General features: G+C 47.3%; 1 protein-coding gene across 1 annotated transcript; it reads right to left on the reverse strand.

Moving 5' to 3' along the window:
- Positions 1 to 21023: 21023 nt before the first annotated feature.
- Positions 21024 to 21631, reverse strand: CCDC70 (coiled-coil domain containing 70). The gene is given in 2 exon segments (XM_063322695.1): positions 21024 to 21247; positions 21250 to 21631. Coding segments are annotated over 2 exon segments (606 nt in total).
- Between the last annotated feature and the right edge of the window lie 204 nt (positions 21632 to 21835).

Consider the following 21835-nt stretch of genomic DNA (forward strand, 5'->3'; position numbering starts at 1 on the left):
GCAGTTCTCGGCATGCCGGGAGCTGCTGCCTTCCAGCACAGCACTTCTGGGCAGCCATGTTGGCTTGCGGGGCATGGTGGGAGCTGTCGTCTTATGGTACAGCCCCACTGTGCAGCCATGTTGGTCCCCAGGACGTGCCGGGAGCTGTATCATAGAATCATAGAATGGTTTGGGTTGGAAGGGACCTTAAAGGTCATCTAGTTCCAACCCCCTGCCATGGGCAGGGACACCTCCCACTAGACCAGGCTGCTCAAGGCCCCATCCAGCCTGGTCTTGAACACCTCCAGGGATGGGGCATCCCCAGCTTCCCTGGGCAACCTGTTCCAGTGCCTCACCACCCTCACAGTAAAGAATTTCTTCCTAATATCTAAATCTACCCTCTTCCAATTTAAAGCTGTTACCCCTCATCCTATCACTACACTCCCTGATAAAGAGTCCCTCCCCACCTTTCCTGTAGCCCCCTTTAGGTACTGGAAGGGGCTATAAAGTCTGCCTGGAGCCTTCTCTTCTCCAGGCTGAACAACCCCCACTCTCTCAGCATGTCTTTACAGGATTGCTGTTCCAGCCCTTTGTGTCCTCTTGTGTGCACTCATTTTCAATTTTGGGGGATGGATCTTAAATTCCCTGTGTGTCAGCGGGTGAGTTTATGGGGCTGAGGCAGGGGACACAGACGAGGGTGTCGGCCAGGGAGGGCAGAGGACTTCTGGGTTGGCAGTGAAGGTCAGGGGTAGGTGCTTTCGTGGACGGGTGTGTGCCAGCTTTCCTGCCAGGCGGGGGGATTGCTTCATCACGTGCTCCCAGTGAGAGAGGTAGTAAACTTTGTCCCTGGAGCGAAAATATAACAGGCCTCTCTGCAGAAGAATGCTGGATTTTAGATAGCACAGATGCGGCACGTCCCTGGAGTGACCCGTGTTACCTCCCCGTTGACCGGGATGCATGGGATGTGCCAAGAGCCGGGGCCAGCTGCATGCTCTCTGCACAGAGAGCATCGGCACTGCCACACGTCTGTCCTGCTGTGCCTCCAGAGATGCTTCTGCATGGGCAAAGCCCCTGGACTATTTCCTGGATGCCTGGTAGCCATGGGGCTGCAAAAATATGTGGTTGCTGTGAAAAGACAAAAACCTTGGCTTTCCTACAGGACACAGCATCAGACTATACGACATAAACCACTGTGGGCTGAGCCGCTTGTAACCTGCACGCAGGTTAGAAGCAGGTTACGTCCCGGCGGTGCTCACATCCACCGCATCCAGCTCACGCGGGCAGAACTGGCCAAATTTTATTCACTGGGGCAAATTAGACCCATGTGGGGGCTTGCTCTGAAGCCTGCCTGTGCTTCCCGACAGCATGGGGAAGGGTGTGCAGAGTCAGGCCCTGCTCCGAAAGACCCCCCTGAGTCCCAGCAGAAAGGGGCATCGCTTCCAAGGGTTAATGTTATTTTAAGATACCTCTGCAATGCAGTTGCAAATCTGAGCAGCTGAGAGCAACCTGCTGAACAGGAAAGAGCTCATTAAATATATACTGTCACTGATTTAAAAGAGAGTGCGGAGACAATATAATTACTGTAATTATATCAGATACTTGCTGTAGAGTTGCCATTTGTGTTGGGAATTTTATCCTCTTGCTATGGCAGGAGGATTAAAAAACCCACATATACCTGCCAATATATTTCGTGCCAGAAGTAACTTACTCAGAGGCTGTTGTTTGATCATTCTCTTTACAGACTATGGAACTCATTAAGAGTGTCATCGTCTTAGGGATGAGGGGGAAGTAGGTAAAGCTTTTGGGTAGCATGCTGCTCGCTTCACGCCCATGGGGGAGGCAGATTTTGGCCATAAAGGTGACTTGGCCAATGCAACCCTTGCCAAGGCCATGTTGCAGTGAGAGATTATACCTGTAGCTTGCAAGAAGCTGCTGAAAGAGAAGTTTTGGTGGAAGATGTCTGCACTTGCCTGCTTCTGCTGGTGCAGGTACCCACCGCTGGGATGGGTGGGCTGAGAAAGCCCGTGGTGGGTGCTGGGCGTAAGCTCCCACTGTGCCTGCCCTGCCGACCGACAGCACTTGTTGAAGGATGCCATGGCCGGAACGCCTCTGACATAACTTATTTCTCTCCCCCATGAAGGTTTTCTATAGCCCCCTCCTGGCCTCGCTGTCAGGGTTGGGAACACCAGGTGACTCCCATCTATTCTAAAAACTGGGTGCCTGATTTTTGCTTGTCACTGCTGTGACAGAAAACAGCTGTGCAGCCAGGAAAGTATGACTTGTACAGTCTACGGACCATAAAATATGGGCTTATATGGCGCTATTGGGTAAGGTGTGAAAGGGAAACTACAAGGAGGAGAAATACTTGCAAGGCACACAGCTATCAAAGAGGGTAGGAGCTGCTCGCCATGACCTGTGATGAGCAGAGAGAGAAACTGGGACGTGAGGGTTGCTTTTGTAGGGAGGCAGCAGACGGATTTTTGGGTCACCGGGCCACTTTGCTGGGGGATCCCAGAGTGGGGAAAGCCTCAGCCGTTCAGAGGGATGCTGGGGTCTGAGGAGCACCCACCACAGCCTACACCTGGAGCCGGGAGCACCCCAAAACCTGCGAGTCCATGGCAGGTTTCACAAAGCACCTTTGCAGTGGAGGAGGCAGCAGATCAAGTCCCTTTCCCTGCAGAAGCCATTAACCAGTTATTAGTGGCTACAGCAACAACTCCGTGTGCCTACAGAGAAGGGAGAAAAGGGAAATTTGACAGAGAGCTTTCCCTTCTGAACACATCAGGTTGCAAGATAAGATCCTCTTGCTTAAATAGTAAACAGGTTGGACAGAGGCAAGGCAGCAGAAAAATAGGCTTGCTCTTGAGCAGTCTTTAAAATGACAAGATTTGCTTTGCTCAGAGAGTTTCATCCCGGGATCTTGGCCCAGAGATCGCAGGGCCTCTGTGGCACTGCTGAGGGGGAGGGCTGGGGAGGGAGGTGGAAACAAGGCTGAAGCCGAAGCAGCCTCACTATTTTCTTCATTTGAAAAAGTGTTAAATTCTATGGAAAAGCACACCACTGATTTGGTAGAATTATCATTGCTGTTATTTAATTCCCTGCACATTTATTAAATGTAAGCCCTGAGATAAAGGTGCTGTAGAGCATTAAAACAACAAGCCACATCCATGAGGAACATGGCAGGGGCGTTGGAACTAGATGATCTTTAAGGTCCCTTCCAACCTGAACCATTCTCTGATTCTGTGTTGATTGCATCGCACATAAGGCTGAGCTGAGGAACAGGTGAAGTGACCTGAGCTATGGCTGAGCCCAGCAGGGACCAGGACGTTTTGCGTTTCAGCCTTGTCTCTTCACCACGGTCTTGCCTTATTCTCCTGATTGCTTGGCTTGTTTGTAAAAAGACAAATAAAACAAAAATTCAATTTAAAAGAATTCACTTAGCTTCATAAAACAAATGAACAAAACCATAACTCACCAGCAGGCAAGTTGTTAGTCTCTGATTCAGACACTTCTTCCCCCTCTCCATCCTCACCAGCTCTTCCATTATTTTTAGTCTTGTATGAGTAAGTCAGAAAAGAGACACGTTGGAAGACCCTGTAATACGAGACCCAAAGAGTAATGAAATGAGCAGATTACAAGTGCTGCCAAGGTGCATGTATTATCTGAACATCACGTTTACCCATCTGCACTAATGACAGCGCTTCCTGTGAATGCTCTTCTTCCGCTTACTTCTTTATTAATTGAAACACGTGTTTAGAAATGGCAGTAGGTGTAATGAGAATGACTGCACCTATACCAGTATTAACACTCTCCCTGTTTAATTTACTGTGCTCTACACCCGCATATCTGGTGCTGTGAATGGCCACAGCTTTTTTGCAGTGCATACTCTGGCTTCAGCAAAAAAAGCACCTTTAATACCCAAGAACCAGAAAAACAGAGACAGAAATGGCAAACCACAGCAAATGATATATTCTCTTCATTCTGGTTAGTTGTTCAGACAGGCGCTGGGACACAGAGCAAGCTGTGATACTCCAAGCTGTTCGAGTTCTTGACACTGTCGCTCGCATCCAGGGCAGTACCAAAGCAATAACTAGAAAGTGCTGGCACGTTTTCCCTGAGGCTGCATCACCTGCATCAGCTGCTATTCCATTTTATCCTCTGTTATTTCAAGACCACATTAGTCCTTCTTTTTATTTTCTTCATGGTTTTCTATTGATCCCAAGGTTCCTATTTGCAGAGTTCGGTGCTTTGATGACCATGGCTTCTTCTCTGCTGAGGGTCTCATGTTGCCTCAGAAAGAAAATTATCTTTCCGATTACTTAATAAAACCACTCTGAGCTTAAGACATTGGCCTGGCAAGAGGATGCACATAGGTCAGTTAAATTTGCCACTTGTGACAATACTTTACTTTTCTGTTTCTCATCTTCCCCTACAGGTTGAGCTGGTGTCCCATGCGTAACACGCTTTGGGATTTGTGTGTGGAAATGCAACAGTGGCTTCGCAAGCACAGCAGCTGAAGGGCAGAGTCTGGAGAAACCAAGCCTAATTCACCAAGGTCTTATGCCACTTCTCCTGTTTTACTAACTGAGAGAAAAGGCCTCCTTGCTGCCTCTGAACGTGGCTTCCACCATCACTAGTGGGTGATGTGCAGTTTTAGCCAATCCTAGCGTCATCTTTATTTTTTCAGTCCCATGTGATGCACAGACTGGAGCAATGCTGACCCTGTTGGCCTGAGTCCGTGATGACGTAGACTGGCTTCAGCTCCATTTCCCCTTTCTTGACCCTGCTAAGGTTGAAGTGAAGCATACCTTGTTCAGAAAAGCGGGGCTTGTGTATATTATCCCCAGACATGTAATTGGGGCTGACATAGGCCAGGGTCTTTTCCACATGAGATGGTTTCTTTTTCTGCCTAGAGACTTGGGATGGCATTGGAAGATTTTGAGGATTTGCCCAGAACCTCTGGATATCCAAAGTAATTCTCAGCCGGCTGCCAGACACCTCTGTGTCCTTGGCAAATGGCCATGGTCCAGCTGCAGGTCAACTTCACAGAGTGTGTGTGGTAAATCACACGCATGCATACTGTATCAAACCTAGCGCATATTTGCAAGGCATCTTTTAACATATTTCAGACCCCGAAATCGCAGACAGAGAGATGGCTGGGGAGGTGGAACAGGGGAACGGGCAGGACTTTCAAACTGCCTGGTTTGAGTAATTTTAATTATATCATTCTGGCTAATAGCAGACCACCATCAAGGGGCGTGAAGGCAACTGGTTGTTTCTCAGTAACTTAGTGAGGATTGTAAGCATGCTTTTTATTGGGGTGATTATACATTTCCCTTTTCTAGTCTTTACCGCTCTCATCATTAATGTTTTCAAGTTCTGGCTCAGGTTTTCACACTATATGGCAGTCTTTCACCTTATATTAGTTTCTTTTTTAAAATACTAGTGCAGGATTTAAGTGATACCGTTTGCAGAAGGAATGGAGAGCTTAAGCGTGAAAAGTGACTGCAAGGGGCTGCAGAAAGATGTATCCATCTGGTTTTGTGACGCAAATGATACAGTTCTTAAACTGCTGGTAAAGCTTTTTCATTGCTTCATGCATGGCCCAGCTCCTGTTTCCCTCTGACTTCATTAGCATTTGGCTGAATCCCAGTTCCTTTTGAAAATAATTAATTGCGGAAAAGCTATCCGTATTAGTATTATTCAGCCCCAACTGTATTTACCACAAAAGCAATTACCAGGGAGCTGGGAGATGACTTTCCTACTCAAAAAGATTGGTTTGGCTACAAGAAGAGCTAGGAACCAGCGTTTCCCATGGCCTCAAAAAGCTGGGGAATGTATTTCAGCCACAAAAGCCCATGTGGACATCCTGTCCCTCTGTCCATGTCAGACATGCTGTTCCCACCATTGCTGGTCCTGTGCCGAGGATCACATGGTACCGTGTTGGGAACGCACACTACCCAGAGCCACTCCTGTCACCTTGTCTCTGCCTCCAGAAGCTGAGATCTGGAAAGAGGTCGTGAATGTTAACCAACATTTACCAGCTTTTCTCCATGTCACTTTGTTGATATGAAAGATTTGATGCGAAAGAGTAATGTGTTAAGAGCACACGCTGGTGGGGGCAATTAGATTCACATAAGCACGGAATGGTTGAGTTTGGGAGGGACCTCTGGAGGTCACGTGGTCTAACCCCCCATGGGCTACCTAGAGCCAGTTGCCCCAGACCATGTCCAGACAGCGTTTGAATACCTCCAAGGATGGACATTCCACAACCTGTCTGGGCAACCTGTGCCACTACTTGGTCACCTCCACAGCCAAAAAGTGTTTCTTGGTGTTCAGAGCGAACCTCCTGTGTTTCAGTTTGTGCCCATTGTCTCTAATCTTGTCGCTGGGCACCACTGGAGAGAGCCTGGTTCCATCCTCTTTGCGTCCTCCTTTCAGGTATTTGTATACATTGATGAGATACCTCTGAGCCTTCTCTTCTCCAGGTTGAACAGTCCTAGCTCTCCCAAGCCTTTTCTCATAGGAGACACGCTCCGGTCCCTTCATGGCCCTTTATTGGACTCTCTCCAGTATGTCCCTGTCTCTCATGTACTGGGGAGCACAGGACTGGACACAGCACTCCAGGAGTGGCCTCACCAGTGCTGAGCAGGGGAGAAGGATCACCTCCTTCAACCTGCTGGCAACACTCCTAATGCAGCCCAGGATACCATCTGCTGCCTTTTCTGTAAGGGTGTGTTGTTGGCTCATGGTCAGCTCAGTGTCCACCAGGCCCCCCAGGTCTTTTTTCTGTCAAGCTGCTTTCCAGCTTGTCCCCCATCATGTACTGGTGACTGGAGTTGTTCCTCCCCAGGTGCAGGACTTTGCACTTCTTCTTGAACTTAATGAAGCTCCTGGCAGTCCATTTCTTCAGTCTGTTTTGGTTCCCCTGGGTGGCAGCCTGGCCTTCTGGTGTATCAGCCACTCCTGCCAGTTTGGTGTCATCAGCAAACTTGCTGAGGGTGCACTCTGCCCCATGATCCACATTAACCCTTTGCAGTGGCAATTCAGTGATACAGACTTGGTCATCACTGCTCTTTCCAGTACACTCGGAGACCTCCCTCTTCTAGCAGAGACACACACTTCCTGAAGGCTTGGTGATCCTGGAGCTTAGCCATGCTTCTCCCACCAGGAGGAGTGTGTAGCCCCTTAGTCTTCATTTGAAATCCCAGGCATTATTTAATTTGAGAGTTGCCTGAATCTGCTGGTTTGCCTTTAAACAGCGCAGTTCAGCCTGTGCTCTGCCACATCACCTGGTTGCATCGATGTTTCTGAGCCCAGATACAGTGCAGAAGGACTTGGGGTTTCCTCACCATGATGCAGAGGAGCATGAGGTGACACTGCCATGATGAGCACTGCAGGTTTGCTTTAACACTCACCAGCATATTGAAGAAATGCTTTTACGGGTGACAACACACTTCGCTTTAGAAAGTGGTTACACCGCTATTCCATTTTTGAATGATCTCCTCCCCTGGTCTTTCCCACTGGCACAACTCTGGGATGGCATCATTTCCAGATGGCATGGCCAGACCTGGAGGATGCCTGGAGGAAGGCCTGCTGGAGGCCTTCAGGGCATCCTCCCCAGGCAGACAGTGCATGCGTTGAAAACACTACAAATTCCTGAAATCCTTTAAAAATCCATTTTCAGAATGAAAATAATAATGAGAAAAGTAGTGCTGTTGTAAGGCCATGTCTAAACCCTGCTAGAATATTTCTTTATCTGTGCCTATAGTTACTATTCTCAGGTGTTTGCGAAAACCCATAAAACGTAGTAAGATCTCAGTTCCACTCTGTTTTTAACTGTGTTATGGGACAGCTCTGTTGCAAGTGGACTACTGGTACAGCTTTATTGCTGATGTAGTGTTTTGCCATCTGGGTCTTCCCACATAGTAAGTACTTGTAAGTACTTGCCTCCTCCTCCTACTTCAGGCAAAATGTCTATGAGCTCTTTAACAACCGCAGCAGCTACCAGTATTAGTTAGGGCACATAACCAGCTTCCAGCCTGGCTTCTTGCAACATTTTGGGGCGAGGAACGGATCTCACCTTTGCAGCTTTTCCTTAACATACAAAGACAGGTAGGTACGATCGTTGGGCACGCATCCCATGTCCTGAAGAGTTTAAGTGATAAAACCAGTCAGGATCCAGCTCTTTTGTCAAACTGAGGGTTAAAAAAAAAAAGATTACTGCTGGTCTAATGTAGTAAGATGTAAATAGTCTAACGTAATCCTTTAGATATGGCAATTTAATGAGAGGTCTGTTTCTCCAGCTCATCGGACATTGTGGCTGATGTTTAAAGGCAACAAGAGGGTTATTTTGTCTCTCACTGCTGTTTTCTTCTGGCTGGCTCTGGGGAATGAGAGAAAGATCATATCATGGATGATGTCTCACTTTGATTGCAATTGCAGTGCTGGACATTCAGATGCCATGACGACAAACCCAGTGGAGTTGCTTGTGAGATAAACTCAGCGGGTAGATTTTCATTATGAACATCAGTTGATGAGTGAGAGTGACAGAGTTACAGATGGCATCTAACACAAGAAACACTGACACCAAAGAGGTTGTTGAGGACATGTAATAATCCAAACAATGGGAATTTGCTGATGCCAGGGTCTGCCTCTTCCATATGAGCCCATAAAACTTTCCTGATATTGCTGACAGCGGGAATGCATTTGCTGAGGCAGTAATAAAAATAATAAATGGGTTTACCTAAACTCCTACCAGTCTTTAATAAAAGCTTGTCTAGCTGTGGAGCGGTGAGAAATTGGGAGGCTGTGCAGGAAGCCCCTGAGAGTTTCTTGTGTGTCTTGCATGGCCGTGCCCCGGGCCAGCCCTGGGAGCGATGTGGCAAGGTTAGACAGAGCCTGTGGGAGCAGGGACATGGTACTGCACAGCAGCGGCGTGACGTTGCGTGGAGGCTCTCTTTCTTCACCTGGTTTGCGCTAGCTTTTCTTTTTGCGGACATACAAGGGAGCTGGTTGTGGTGTTTGATGTCTCTCGTGGTTACAGAGACTATTCTTTGGCGTGAGAGAACTTTCACAGTACAGTGACCTAAAAATAATGCAGGACCTCTCCGATGGATTTCCAGGTGCTAAAAGTCTTCTGGCCCCTTAGAAACGGCTGGTTGGATGGCACATGGTGCAAAACCCTGCAGCAGAACTTGGTTAAAGGGGAATTTAGGTCACCTCTGGTATGTTATGTTTAGGGCCACATACTTCAAAGCTCTGAAGACTTGGAAAGGGCTAGTGATTAAAACTAAATTCCTGGATAACAGGAAATGCTGAGCACTTACAACAGGGAATACTTTTCATGCTAGCTTCTATTGATGCTTCTTGAATTTTGTAGTAGTGGAGGCTAGTAGTTTCATCTTTGCCCCTCAGGATTTCACAGACGTTTTTAATTTCTGACTCCACTCTCTTCTTTTCCAGGCTGAGCTGTGCAGGACCTGTCCCACATTTCCCATTTCTCAGGTTCCCATCACTGCATCCTTTCTGCTTCTGGAGATGGAGATACTAGATCTGCACACACTGTCCAAAATGTGACACACCATTGACTTCTACAGTGGCATGCCTACATTTTCTGCTCTACTCTGTTTCTTTCAGGTTAATTCCCAGCATTTGTTTTGCTTCTTTGGTCCCCTTTGATCAGCGTGTTGATGTTTGAACTGCTCCATGTATTACAGCCCCCTGCTCGTGCTCCTGGCCAGAGAAGTCCATCCAGACCCCCAGGCAGGTGACAGTGAGGAAGGACCGATATCCTTCCCCAGCAGTGCAGTGCGGGGAAGGAGCTGCATGTGTGGTCTGAGTGCTCCTGCTCTGCCCACCCGTGACCCCCCCACTTGCCCTGGCTGGGACTTTCCCACCCCTTCCCAGCCCCTCCTTCCACCCTGACCCCTCTCCCTGTCCTGGTTACCCCCAGTGTTCACTGCCCACTGCTCTCACCCTCTTCTTCTAGGGATCTGTTCCAAAAAAAGGGATAGACATCCAAAAGTACTGCCAGCACCTCGTGCACCTTGATGTTAAGCTCAGAGACCCATTGTTCCTGGACTGTAATTATGTGACTCTACCTTTTACGTTCCCTGTTGCTAAATCACAGCAAACTAATTATAAATGCATGTGAATGATTTTTATGACTCTCAAATGGAAAAACAGCAACGTATCCTGGAACAGATCCAGCAGGGACAACGCACTATTTTCAAGAGAATAGTCCAAGCCCTTTCCAAACATCACAGGCCACATTTCCCTCATATCAGTAAAACCTCCTTGACAGAAGTGAGCAGAACCACACTGTTGGCAGCCCACTCTCCTGGGACAGCCAAGGATGAGATGGACCGACAGGCCGTGGGGTGTAGGTTCGAGTTTAATGATCCCACCATGACTTTTGGACCCATCGAGTTACAATGCAGTGAAAACGCAGAGCTTGGAACCCTGTGCACATCCATGTTTCCATCTTGGTGGTGCCAGCTGCTCTGTCCAGACCATTTTACAGACCTGAAATCTTCCTGAACTGTCTGGCAACATCACTTTCTTAAAGTCCAGAGTTCACTATGCACTAGCCAAAAACAAATGTGGACAATTTGGAGAGCAAGGTTGGGTCCTGCGATTTTCATGCACGCCCAGGCATGCACGATTATTTTAAGCATTGATTGACTCTTAAAAAACTGTTTGGGTTTTTCCCCTCTTTATCTCATGAATCCCCATGTCAAAGCAGACCAAATTCAGGCCATGAAAAGCATCCAAGCACTGCAGGAGGAGATGGTAGAAATTTCATCCAGCTTTTAGACCTCTGAGAGTAAATCTTTGAGCAAAAGGCACTTTTTAAAGCTTATGTGGCCTCAGTTAGGTCTGAGTCTGATTGTGGATGTGATTATACACCCAGAGACACCTGTTCACGTATACACATTTGCACACATGAACGCACATACATGCACATACATTTATAGATATTAAAAACCATCAACATGTAATCATTTTCATTTGGAAGTGAGGATTTTTGGTGGAAGCTGCTGAAAAGCTTCTCCATGGTGGCAAATGCCTCATGTATAATGGAGTCATCGCTTGCTCTCACTGCCTTGTTCTCCTGACAAACCCTGATTTGACCAGAGATGAACCGTAGCCTGAGTATCATCTTATAAACCTGTCCCCAGCACCAAGAAAGCTGTTGGGTGTGAGCATCCTCGCAATGGGTGAGTTGCAAGGAGCTGAGTGCTGCCCTCCAGCTCTCTTGCAGCCCCTCAGTCCCAGCTCCCTGCAGGGCTCAGCTCAGCCCTTCCAGAGTCCCACGGAAAACCCACATTATTGCCTTAACCACTCAGGGCTGATCTCATAGGAATTGTGAGCCTGCTACCCACTAAACTACTTTTTTTTTTCACAGGTTTTCTTTAAGAATGAAATTAAAGCATCAGGGTTTAATTGGCATTGTCCCAAGGACAGCATGCCTTCAAGGGAGAAAAACAGCCCCTGCCTAAACATCTGTGAGCGAAATCTTCCTGCAACCCCTGAGGAGCACGTCCCTGTTTGAGAGCGTGGTAAAATGGGCAGAGACATGAAAAATGTTTCTGGCCAATATCACAAAGCCTTCCAGATAGAAAGCAGAAGGAATGGCTGCACAGCCTCAGAATTGCTCTTGTCTCCCAAAAATCTGCCCTGACCTGAGGGCGTTTTTTTTGACCTGGTCTTTTTTTTTTTTTTGCACACCGTTCATTATATCCCAGATCAGGAAGGACTTTTCATTCCTGCTGGAAAAATGTGTGAAAAATCATGAAGGCTCTTCAAAATGACTGCAAACGCCTACAAGAGTCTAAAAATACACAGCATTGACAATGTGTGTTGCACCAGTTATTGTCTCTGTGCTTGAGACTGCGAACCGATAATTTCACTTGCCAGCATTCAGCTGAGGAGTCTGGTATCTCTTTACCTATAATACAATTCATTTTAGCGATGAAACATTACTTGTATTTGTCGCTGCTGTTTGCTGTTCAGTGGGAAATAAGCACATCATGAGGAGGGTCATGCTGGCCGTAGCTGCAACCCATTTGGAGTTTTCTGGCCGTGTCCTCTCTTTCCAGCCAGCACTTCTGCCTTCGCCCGAAAAAACTTTGGGTTTTTTTCTCTATTTCCCAAAACGTGTAGCTATAGCTTGTATGATAACCTGCTGCTTTCCTTCAGGCGGGCTGCCATCCATCAAGAAATCCCGTGTGGAGGAGGAAGGGCTGGGGTTGAGCTGGGCTGGGCTGGGCTGCTCCAGCGAGGGGAGGAGATGGGGCAGAGACAGGAGATGGGGCAGAGACAGGAGCTAAGGTGTAGCAGGGGGTATGGGAGGATGGCAGCTCCCACTGCCAAGGTGGGTCTTGGAGTGGTGATGGTGGCATCTCCCACTGCCGGGAGCATGGCTCTGTGATGACTTTGCTTTCTTTAGGAAATCTAACCCACAGGTTTCCCATAACGTCTGCAGTGTGCTATCAACAGTAATTGGGTTAAAAATAGCATTCCTCTTGTTACAGCTGTTATGAGAGACGTGTGCCCCGTTGCTGGCAGTAAGACTGTGAGCACATAACGGGTGAACAAGCTGCAGAGGTGTTAAGTGTACGGTTAAATGGTACGTAAGCATATGAAATCAGGGTTATCTTATCGTTTTGTCAAAAGGGAGGCTGGAAATCACTGGATTGCATTCAGGAGTTTTGTACAGCATGGTCTTGTTCTTACTGCTGCTTCTGGGGCTTCCACTGTAGCTACAGCCAAAGAGCAGAGAAGGTGGTTGTGGTCTGTGCACTGTGAAATGCCCCCTGAAAAATAGGATCGGTCCTCTGAGACCCATCTTTCTGCTGTCAGACAGGCCACCCCCCACCCTCCTCCCCAGACCCTTGGGGGTGTGGAGGACTTTCATGCACAGTGACATTAATCACATTTGGTGCCCGTATATCAACCTTTAAAGCTCTGGACCTTAGTCCAGACCTCAGGTTTATGGTGTGCTTGCAGTCCTACCCCTGACATCCAGACCTATCTGTATCTCTCACATCTGCCTGTTTCCTTCACATGTAAACTGGGACACTAGGCAAGGAGACTGGTGTGTCCTGGGCTTCCAGTATGGCATTAGGATGCACCCAGGCCATGCATGCTGGTAGCACAGACCCTGTGCCTGCGTTTCCAACCTGTTACACTGGCATAGTAATGTGTATACTTACCATAGTACGTGTCCTGACCACACAGAAGAGCTGTAGGATAAAATCACTGGAGGATGTCAAGTAGAAAATGCTTCTGATGGGAGCTGAATCACAAATGTGTGTGAGAGAGGAGATACAATGAGAGCTCACCTGCAGTCCCGCAGCCAAATCTGTTTGCCCTTCTACAAGGGAGCTTCTGTTTGGAGTAGACTATAAATGCTGTTCTGTGAGATTCTTGAGTCGGATGCTAAAAATAACAGGTGACCATAAAGACTTGTTTCTGTCATTAAAATCTGGGACCAATCCATCCCATCTGTTTATACGGCGCCATGGCCATGCATGACTGTCTCCTGCATAAGGCTGTTTCAGCTTGTGTCTGCCCACGAGGGACCTGTGTGGTGGCAACATGGTGCTGCCTGTGGATGGGGTCCTCCACCGTCCCCAGTGAGTGCACAAGGGCCATGGACCTGTGCCTGCCAGAAGTGCCGAGTTCCCATGCATGGTGACACATATTGCACCCAACCCTGGGCTTCACAAAGGGGTGACAAAGCTTCATTAATTGCAGCATCGGAAGCTAGTGGTTGCGTAGAGACTTGTGATCCCGAGTGACTGTACTCAGGATGGGCAAATGTAGGACATCTCCAGCCAGTTGGGGCAGTTTCAATGCAAGGGCTGAAGTCTTGAAATGACAGTTAAGATCAGCTGGAAAAGAACCCAAAAGACGGGTAGTACGTTCCTTGTATGTCCTGTGGGGTCAGTTAGGTGTGGAGACTTGAGACAAAGCACCAGGAGCTTCTGCCCACCAGTCCCAAACCCACCCAGCCAAGGATGTACACAAAACCCCAAGGTCCTCTCCAGAGCTGGGGCTGCAGGAAAAGGGGGTCCTTCCTCACTCAGGATCAACAGAGCCATGCCCTGGAAAGCAGGGCTCTCTGGAGGACTCCTCGGGGAAAGCCATGGACTGTGACTCTGGTGTGGGCTGTAGTCAGCTGTCGTCCTTGGATTGGCAAGAGAAAACTCCAGGTATTGAAAAACTGATTCATTCTTGTGAAAAAGCTGTATCTTGAATCCACGGCTAGAAACTGGCTTGTTTAAATGAAAAATAAGGATATGCTGTAATTAATGGCCTAAACATGGGACTAAGGAGGTGGAACCATATTCACCTGTGATATACCATAAGCTCCCAATTGATAAATGTCTGCTAACGGGGTAGGTCAAAAGTAAAAAGCACCAGATTTTTATCTACCACAGAGATACATATGCCAGGAGCTGTAAGAGACAGTGGTATGGATTAGGATGCCCAGTCATCACCGTGCTTTTTTGAAAGATAGCATCTGTGGGTATTTTAAGTGCTGCTGGCAAGCTGGTGTCACGGACGGGGTGGAGATCAGGAAGGGAGAAATTACGTTTCCTGGATTGCCACAAGATACTTTTTCAGCCTTAACCTCTCAGCTCCTCTTTGTGTCCTCTTGTTTAAAATGGCAATAACGTCCTCTGCGCAGCTCTCAAGAGTGCTCCAGGGTAAATGCACTAACAGCGTGGCACGCTCTGAGACCTCGGAACGCGAAGTACCATATACCATATAAGTTTACCATATAAGTACCATATAAGTGCAAAGTACGCTGCTGCTGCTGCTGCTTTTCAGCAGGCTGGTGCGGGGCTGATGGTTCCCTGCGGCGGGATCCCTGCAGGCATTGTTATTTATGCCTTCATTAGCAAGAAGACCAGTTTACACAAATTCCCTCTCCCCATCCTTGGGAAGGATGGGTGCTTCAAGCGACATCCGCCCTGTTAATCAGTTCCCCCTCTATCAGCCCTTGATTGCGTCTGCTCCCGGGGAAGTGCTGCTCCTCAGCTGATCAGCGTGAAAGGTCGGGTCACAGAGTTGTTTCTTCATCTCTCAATTATTTCACATTATTAATGACTTTCCATCAGCCGGCTCCTTGGGCTGGCTTTCTACATTAAACGTCGCTGCTAATTGCACAGATGCAAATCTGAGTGCCACTGAGAGGAAGAAACTGCCATGTAGCTTGGTGTGATGTAAAGCCAATACAGGTCACTTGAAAAATTAACTGCATATATGACGGGTATGAAACAATTGGGGGATGTATAGCTTTCTCTTCAGCAGGACTTGGTGTGTTTGGGCTGCAGCTTGAAATTGCCACGGATTCTGCAGGGAAAGCTGCTTTATTTTTTTTTTTTGTGAGTCAGCAGGGAGGGAGCCTGTTCACAAAGGAGGCACCCGCTGTGCTCCCAGCGAGACTTTACTTTGGTTCACACCTCTTTCCTCCCGCCCGCAGGACGGCAGTCAAGCCACAAATGCGGGGGGCAATCTTGAAGAAAACCCATACATGAATTGGAAATTACTGGCAGGGTGAGCAGCCAAATAACAGCTTTTCAACTCATTTTCTATTTCAGTGTTCTCCGGCTAGCTAAGCAGAGCTCTAGAAATGTGGCATTCGCGTGAAGAATAATAATAATAACAGTAATTCTGCTTGAGAAGCTCCCACGCCAAAACGCTCAGAAAGCTGCGCTGCGGGATAATGAAATCATGACACAATAACTCACATTAAAAACGTGTAGGGTGAAGAGTTGTGTTTCCATTCGGACCAAAGAAATGCGATCCTTAATTAATTCTTACATCCTCTTCTTGAGCAGGATGGCGAGGCACGGGATGCTAATGAAGGCAATGGCATGAAAGGTATGTTGTCACGGCCCCGTGCTGAGGTCACCTACTTCCACAGCGTTAACGCTGAGATTTGGTAAATCAGTAGCCGCATGGCTCCTGCTGGTAGTAATTGAAGCAACATTTCTAATAGCCGAGGCAGTGCAGGCAGATGAATAGGGCAGGGGCAGAGTATTTTGCCTGTGCTGCACACACTGACGGGTTCCTGGCTACTTTTTCTCTCTTGGTATGTGTCTACGTGTACACACACGCACACACACGCACACCAGCGCACACACAAAAATCACAAATAAGAAGAGGACAATTTGCAGCTGAGGGAAGCTGGTTGCTTGCTCGGGGGTTCTGTGTCGTTTACAACGTACTGCCAACCTGAAGATCCAAGATCCAAGCTGTGCTGATCTTTACAACACCAGGGCTGACAGCATGGTTTCCAAAAATCCCAGGTACAAATCTGAATTGTCTCCTATTTTGATAAAAGCCCACCTCATCTAAGCGTGTATGCTTGTGCTCAAACTCACCACTACCTGCAAGCACTGCCCTTCCCTGTTCCTCACAGCACCTGAGATCCAGCAATAGCAGAATCCCAGTTTTAATTCTAAATAGGGATTTATATGGGATTTTGCAACATTTCAAGTACTCTGAGGGACTTCATAGACTGAGTGAGTTGCTGGATCTGGACCAAAACCTTCCCCAAAATCCCCAAATATCAGGAATCTGGAATTCCCTCCCTCTCTGCAGGCCATTCTTCTAGTTCAGCCACTAAATAAAAGATTTTTAAAAAGAAGAGAAGAGGGGAGAAACAGAGAGACAACGGGAGAAACAGAGAGTTTTTCAGCATTATGTAATTGTTTTTAAAATACAGTTTCTCCGTGGTTCTTCTCTTCTTTAATCCACATTAGATGTTAAATTCTGAAGGATGAAAGCGTGGTTATTTTTTTCCCCATCTGATACTTCCAGCCACAGCATTCTATCTCTTCCTTCAATTTCCGTGGCACCCTCTGCACTGACTTTTCAACAATTCAGCCAGACTTCCTGGCAGAAGAGCAGCAGGATTTATATCTGTGGCTGGGTGCTCTCCGTACCTCCAGTTTCCCATGAGTCACAGGCCTGAGTCCCAGCTTTTTTACATTCCTCCTATGCAATGACTGACACGCATAGTTGGAAATTATAGCTATATATACGCACACACATACATATACTGAATAAATTTAATTTTCTTCTGTCACTCTTACCATTCCGGTTTATGACATGTCAGTTAACTTCAATGACTCTCTACCATTTTCCGTGTTCTGCCTCTCCCACGAGTTAGCTCCGCAGCTGCGTCAGCGACGCTTTCTGATGACAATGCTGCATTTTAAAAATGTGCAGGTGAGCTCAGGAGCTATTTCTTTCTCCCACTCAAATACGTATGCTGATTTGGCACTAAGAATTCAAGTTGGAGTTGTTGTCATCCCTTCTGTAAGACATTTTGGGCTTTGGGATATTCTGCGGTTCTAGAGGTACGAAGCTGCTGTCCGTAACTTCCATCTTTGTGGTGGCCTTGGGCAGAAAATAGCCTGCTGTGAATCACTTGAGCAGAAGGTTTGAAAGAAAAAACTTGAGTATCACCTAGAAATACGAGTTTCAGGTTGATCAGCATCCTTATTGTCTCATGATTGAGGCCAGGGCTGCCCTTCAGTGTGGATAAAGTGGGACCCTTCTGCCCCAACATGCATTTTCTGTGATATTTTCCATAGTGTTCCCATATTTATGTCCAGGGAAGGAGAGCAAGAAGTGCATTGCCTGCACCAGAAAGCAGGTGAGCTCCAGTCAGCCCAGCCAGTCCCTAAAATTTCTGTCCCCTATTGTCAGATCGCTCTATGCAGGACTTGCCCAGCCTTCAAAACCTCCCTGAGTGAACACGGCTCATTGACTTTAAATTAATTGCATTGCCAACATATGATTCTTGTTTGGGTTCACCAAGTTTCCCTGCTTTTAGGTTTTATCCCTGTGTTTACTCTGAAATTGCACTAATTGTTCTGCTTTCATCTTTAACGCGTCTCTGTTTGAACAGCAACCACAGGAAGTTTGATTACAGTCTGAAGTTATATCGGCGCCTGTTCTGCCTGACTCTGTGCCACTGAGTAAGTCCCAGGTTTGCTCGCTGTTCACAGGGGGCTGAGACACCCCGAGGTGCAGGACAGGGCTTGTTGCGGTGGCATCACTCTGCAGAAGGACCCACCGGCACCAGTGAAGCTCGGCACTGATATTTGGTGTCCAAAGGGCTCGGCTGCGTCACTCTTGTCTGAATCTCTTCTGCAAAACAAGCTCCGTGACCTGGACTGTCACCACCTTCAGGGATTATATCTGGATGCTGCAAATTATCTTGATTTTTCTGATTTTTAGAGGGAGGGCCAGAAGGGAGGACAAAAGCCTTCCAGACACCTAAAGCACTTGGTCAATGAAGGAGGCCAGAAGCAGATGGGGTGGGTTAGTCTAGGGAGACTTGGGTAGAGAAGACAATACCAGGTTTCAGACAGATAAATACAAGGTAAATGGAAGGGCTGTTCCCAATGTCCACAGACTACAGGTAAGAAGCCATAACTGCAATTAGGGAGATTCACCTCAGACACCAAGAAAAAATTAATATAAGTAAAGCCCTAGAGAGAAAGCGATGGTTGTGCAACACTAGTGCCAGGAACTAAACAAGCAAAACAGCTTTGAGAAGTGTTTGCATTACAGGTGTGGCTGCTTTTGAGGCACGGGTGGGCTTGGCAGCTTCTGTAGGTCCTTCCACCCTACTTTAGGTGTGTCCATGCTTCAAACACACTCAGTTCTTCAGACGCACCCAATTCTTTCCTGGTCCTAACAGCCAACCTGTGCCAGATCAGCAGATGTGCTCTTCCAAGAGAGGTGTATTCATGGATTATTTTCACTCTGAATTTCATGACTTGAAACCCTCCATGTGCATATTGTAGAGGTGATAAATGTAACCGAGCTTTCCCTTGTAGTAGCTATTTTATTTGTTTCCCTTCTTACTTTACCACTCCAGAGAGTTAGCAGAGACCGGCTTCGTGACTGAAATTCATCCCCAGTCCAGAGCTGCTGGATGCAGAGCAGGTGCCCTGGAACTTCCCACTTCAAATACCCAGCCCCAGTAAGCCTTTTGCACGCGGTCTCTCTTCAGCAATGCCACCCAAGGAAGGGCCACTCTCAAGTTACCGGATGGATGGACTATTTTCAGGGGAGCTACCAGCAGTCTAAAACCATATTGGTACATGCTCTTCCCTGGCTAAAATTGTGGCTCCTCTGTGCTGCATTGTGTAATGCCTTAAATTTTACAACTGTTGTGTTATACTGATAGGACTCTCACCAGAGAAGCATTGTTCTGCTCTCCTGTGAAAGAAGAAGCGACTAGGAGCTCTCCTAAGAGCATTTCATGGGCTTCAATTTCTTTGCAAGAGAAAGCATACCTAATTTTAGTTTAAATGGATTGTTAATTTGACGTGTGGATTTGAATAACTGAGATAAATTCTTGGCTTTTTGACATTAAAATATATTAAGTGACAAGCGCATTTTGCACGCTGTTATTTTCTGAAAGGTTCTTTCTCTATATAGCATCTAATGATAAAGCTCTAATGCGTAAGGGTCCTGAATTTGCAGTAAGTTGCACTGAATGGCCTAATAGGTCATTTTCATCTCTGGCTTACGTGGTAATAATAGAATAATAATAACAGAGGTTGCAAAGCATTCCTACCCTGGCTGAATCAGCTGGCTTTTTTATGGGCTGGTTATTCATTAAGCAATAAATATTCATGGATTTTTCAGGAAAGACATAGTGCATAATTCGTCTTGAGCACAATTAAACAGGACAGGCAGCCTTATCCTGCAGCAGATCACAAAGGACTGAACTTGAGTGACAGGCTTGAGTGACAGCCTAAGTATGCCTGACAGTTGCAGAAGTCATCAGATTCTTCAACAGCAATTGTAAAGGCTTCTCACATTGTGTCTTTGAGCCTTTTCAGTGTAAAATCCCGTATTGAAGGGGAATGAGTTACTAACGCTACTGTACCAGAGAGAAATTCAGTGCCTGGTTTGAGTCAGATGAGTACTTTTCACTGTTGCTCTTGTCCCCCACGCCTCTGGACGTACGGAGGGTCAAATGCAGATTTGCCTCTAGACCAGCCGTTACAGCTCAGGCTTCAAAAACGTGAAGCATCTGAGTTCAGTACCTCAAGAGGCAAGAAAAACTGCAATTCCTGTGCCACAGCTCAGCAGAAGACACCGGCTCTATACTCACATCACATAAAGTATTGCTAAATATTGACCACATGTTACACTGCAGTTATCGAGGATTTTCTGTTCGAGGCTCCTGTACCTGCGCTGGCAACAGGAGCTCAGCAGGTGAGTAATAATCCCAAACCCTGCGTGCTCCTTCTCCGGCTCTGACACGCACACATACTCACACTGCTAAATTTATTTCCCCCTTGCTGAAGGACTCGCTGCTGACTTTCCCTCCAGCTTACATCTTTTCCCACATGCTGCTGACTTCTGTGATCTCTTCCCCCTTCTCTCCCCATCCTCTGCCTGTGTCAGCAAGGCTGACGGCAAAGCTGCTCTCAGCCCGACAGCGGATGCGGGGGGCTCACCCGACGGGGGTAAATGTTCCCATCACGCTCCCAAGAGCCACGGGAAGTTAAATGGGAAGTCAAAGCCCAAAGCGAGTTGTCTCATTAAGACTCAGGAGTGTTAACTGTGACACTTAAATATGTGGGATCTAAAGGTTATCATTTGTCGGTGCCTTATTTTGGCACTTACTCAGTTGATATAAACTGCACTGAGTCAGGTGAGATATTGTGAGCTCCCGAAGATGATCTCAGCCATTAAGCCCTCAGCTTCTTGTGACTTTACCCACCCACACTCCTCCACCTGGTAACAGGCCAGGAAACCAGAGGTTTACCCCATTCCTCAGGTTACAGGACCTCAAAATAATAAATAATGCCCTGAAAACACAAGCACAATGGATTTAAAGCAAATCACATTAAAAAACCCTACTCTGATTTACTCCTGGAACTAGAAATGCTATTTCAGAGAACTGGTTGAAGTGCAGCACTGCTTAAATAAGGTATCCACATTGGTATATATGGCTTTCCACATGTTTCTGAGCCTAGCAGAACAATTTATGCTTTTCCTCTGTGGACGGTGTCATCCCTGGAGATATCCTCTCTCTCAGGACCAAAGGCCTCCTCCCAGATGAACATTTCATACTCCTTGACGATTTTTTGTTCTTCATGGAGGGCCTCCTCATCTTCCCAGACAGCTCACTCCTTTTCCAGGAGAGCTGTTTCATCTGCCCACAGAGATGCTTCTTCTGCCCATAGGACTCTGTCCTCATCCAGAGGACTCTGTCTTTCTCCCAGAGGAGCTGATCTTCTTCCCAAAAACCCTTATCCTTCTTCCAGAAAGCATTATAGTCCTTCCAGAAGTCACGATACACCTTCCAGAAGGCTTCTGCTTCCTCCTGAACAGCCTTTTCTTTCTCACGAAAGTCAGCTTCCTCCTCCCAGACAGACTTCTCCTCCCAGAAGGCTTGGATGGCCATCTTGACATCTCTGATTTTTTCCCAAAAGCCCTTGATCTTCTCCCAAAAGCTCTTCATTGTCTCCTGAAAACTCTGAATCTCCTCCTGAAAGGCTTTCTCAACCTGCAGCTTTTTGATGAGCTTCTGCTGGTGGGAGGTGCAGTAGGGAGAGCAGGACATCAGCTGGCAATGGCAGCTCCAGTTCATGTGCTCATCGCTGATGGAGGGGGCAGAGACCCAGCCCGGTCCCCCACCTCTCGCACTGTGGCCCAACAGAGAGGGGAGCAGTGGGTGACAGCGATGACATCACCCAAAACTATGTCATAGTTGGCTTGGAATGATGTCATACCACAAGTGAGGATGTTTACCACTGGCGACAAAGAAATCCCTGCCCAGCACTCAGCCAGCATG

Source organism: Chroicocephalus ridibundus, chromosome 1 (assembly GCF_963924245.1).
Source record: "Chroicocephalus ridibundus chromosome 1, bChrRid1.1, whole genome shotgun sequence".
In the NCBI taxonomy this organism is placed as follows: domain Eukaryota; kingdom Metazoa; phylum Chordata; class Aves; order Charadriiformes; family Laridae; genus Chroicocephalus; species Chroicocephalus ridibundus.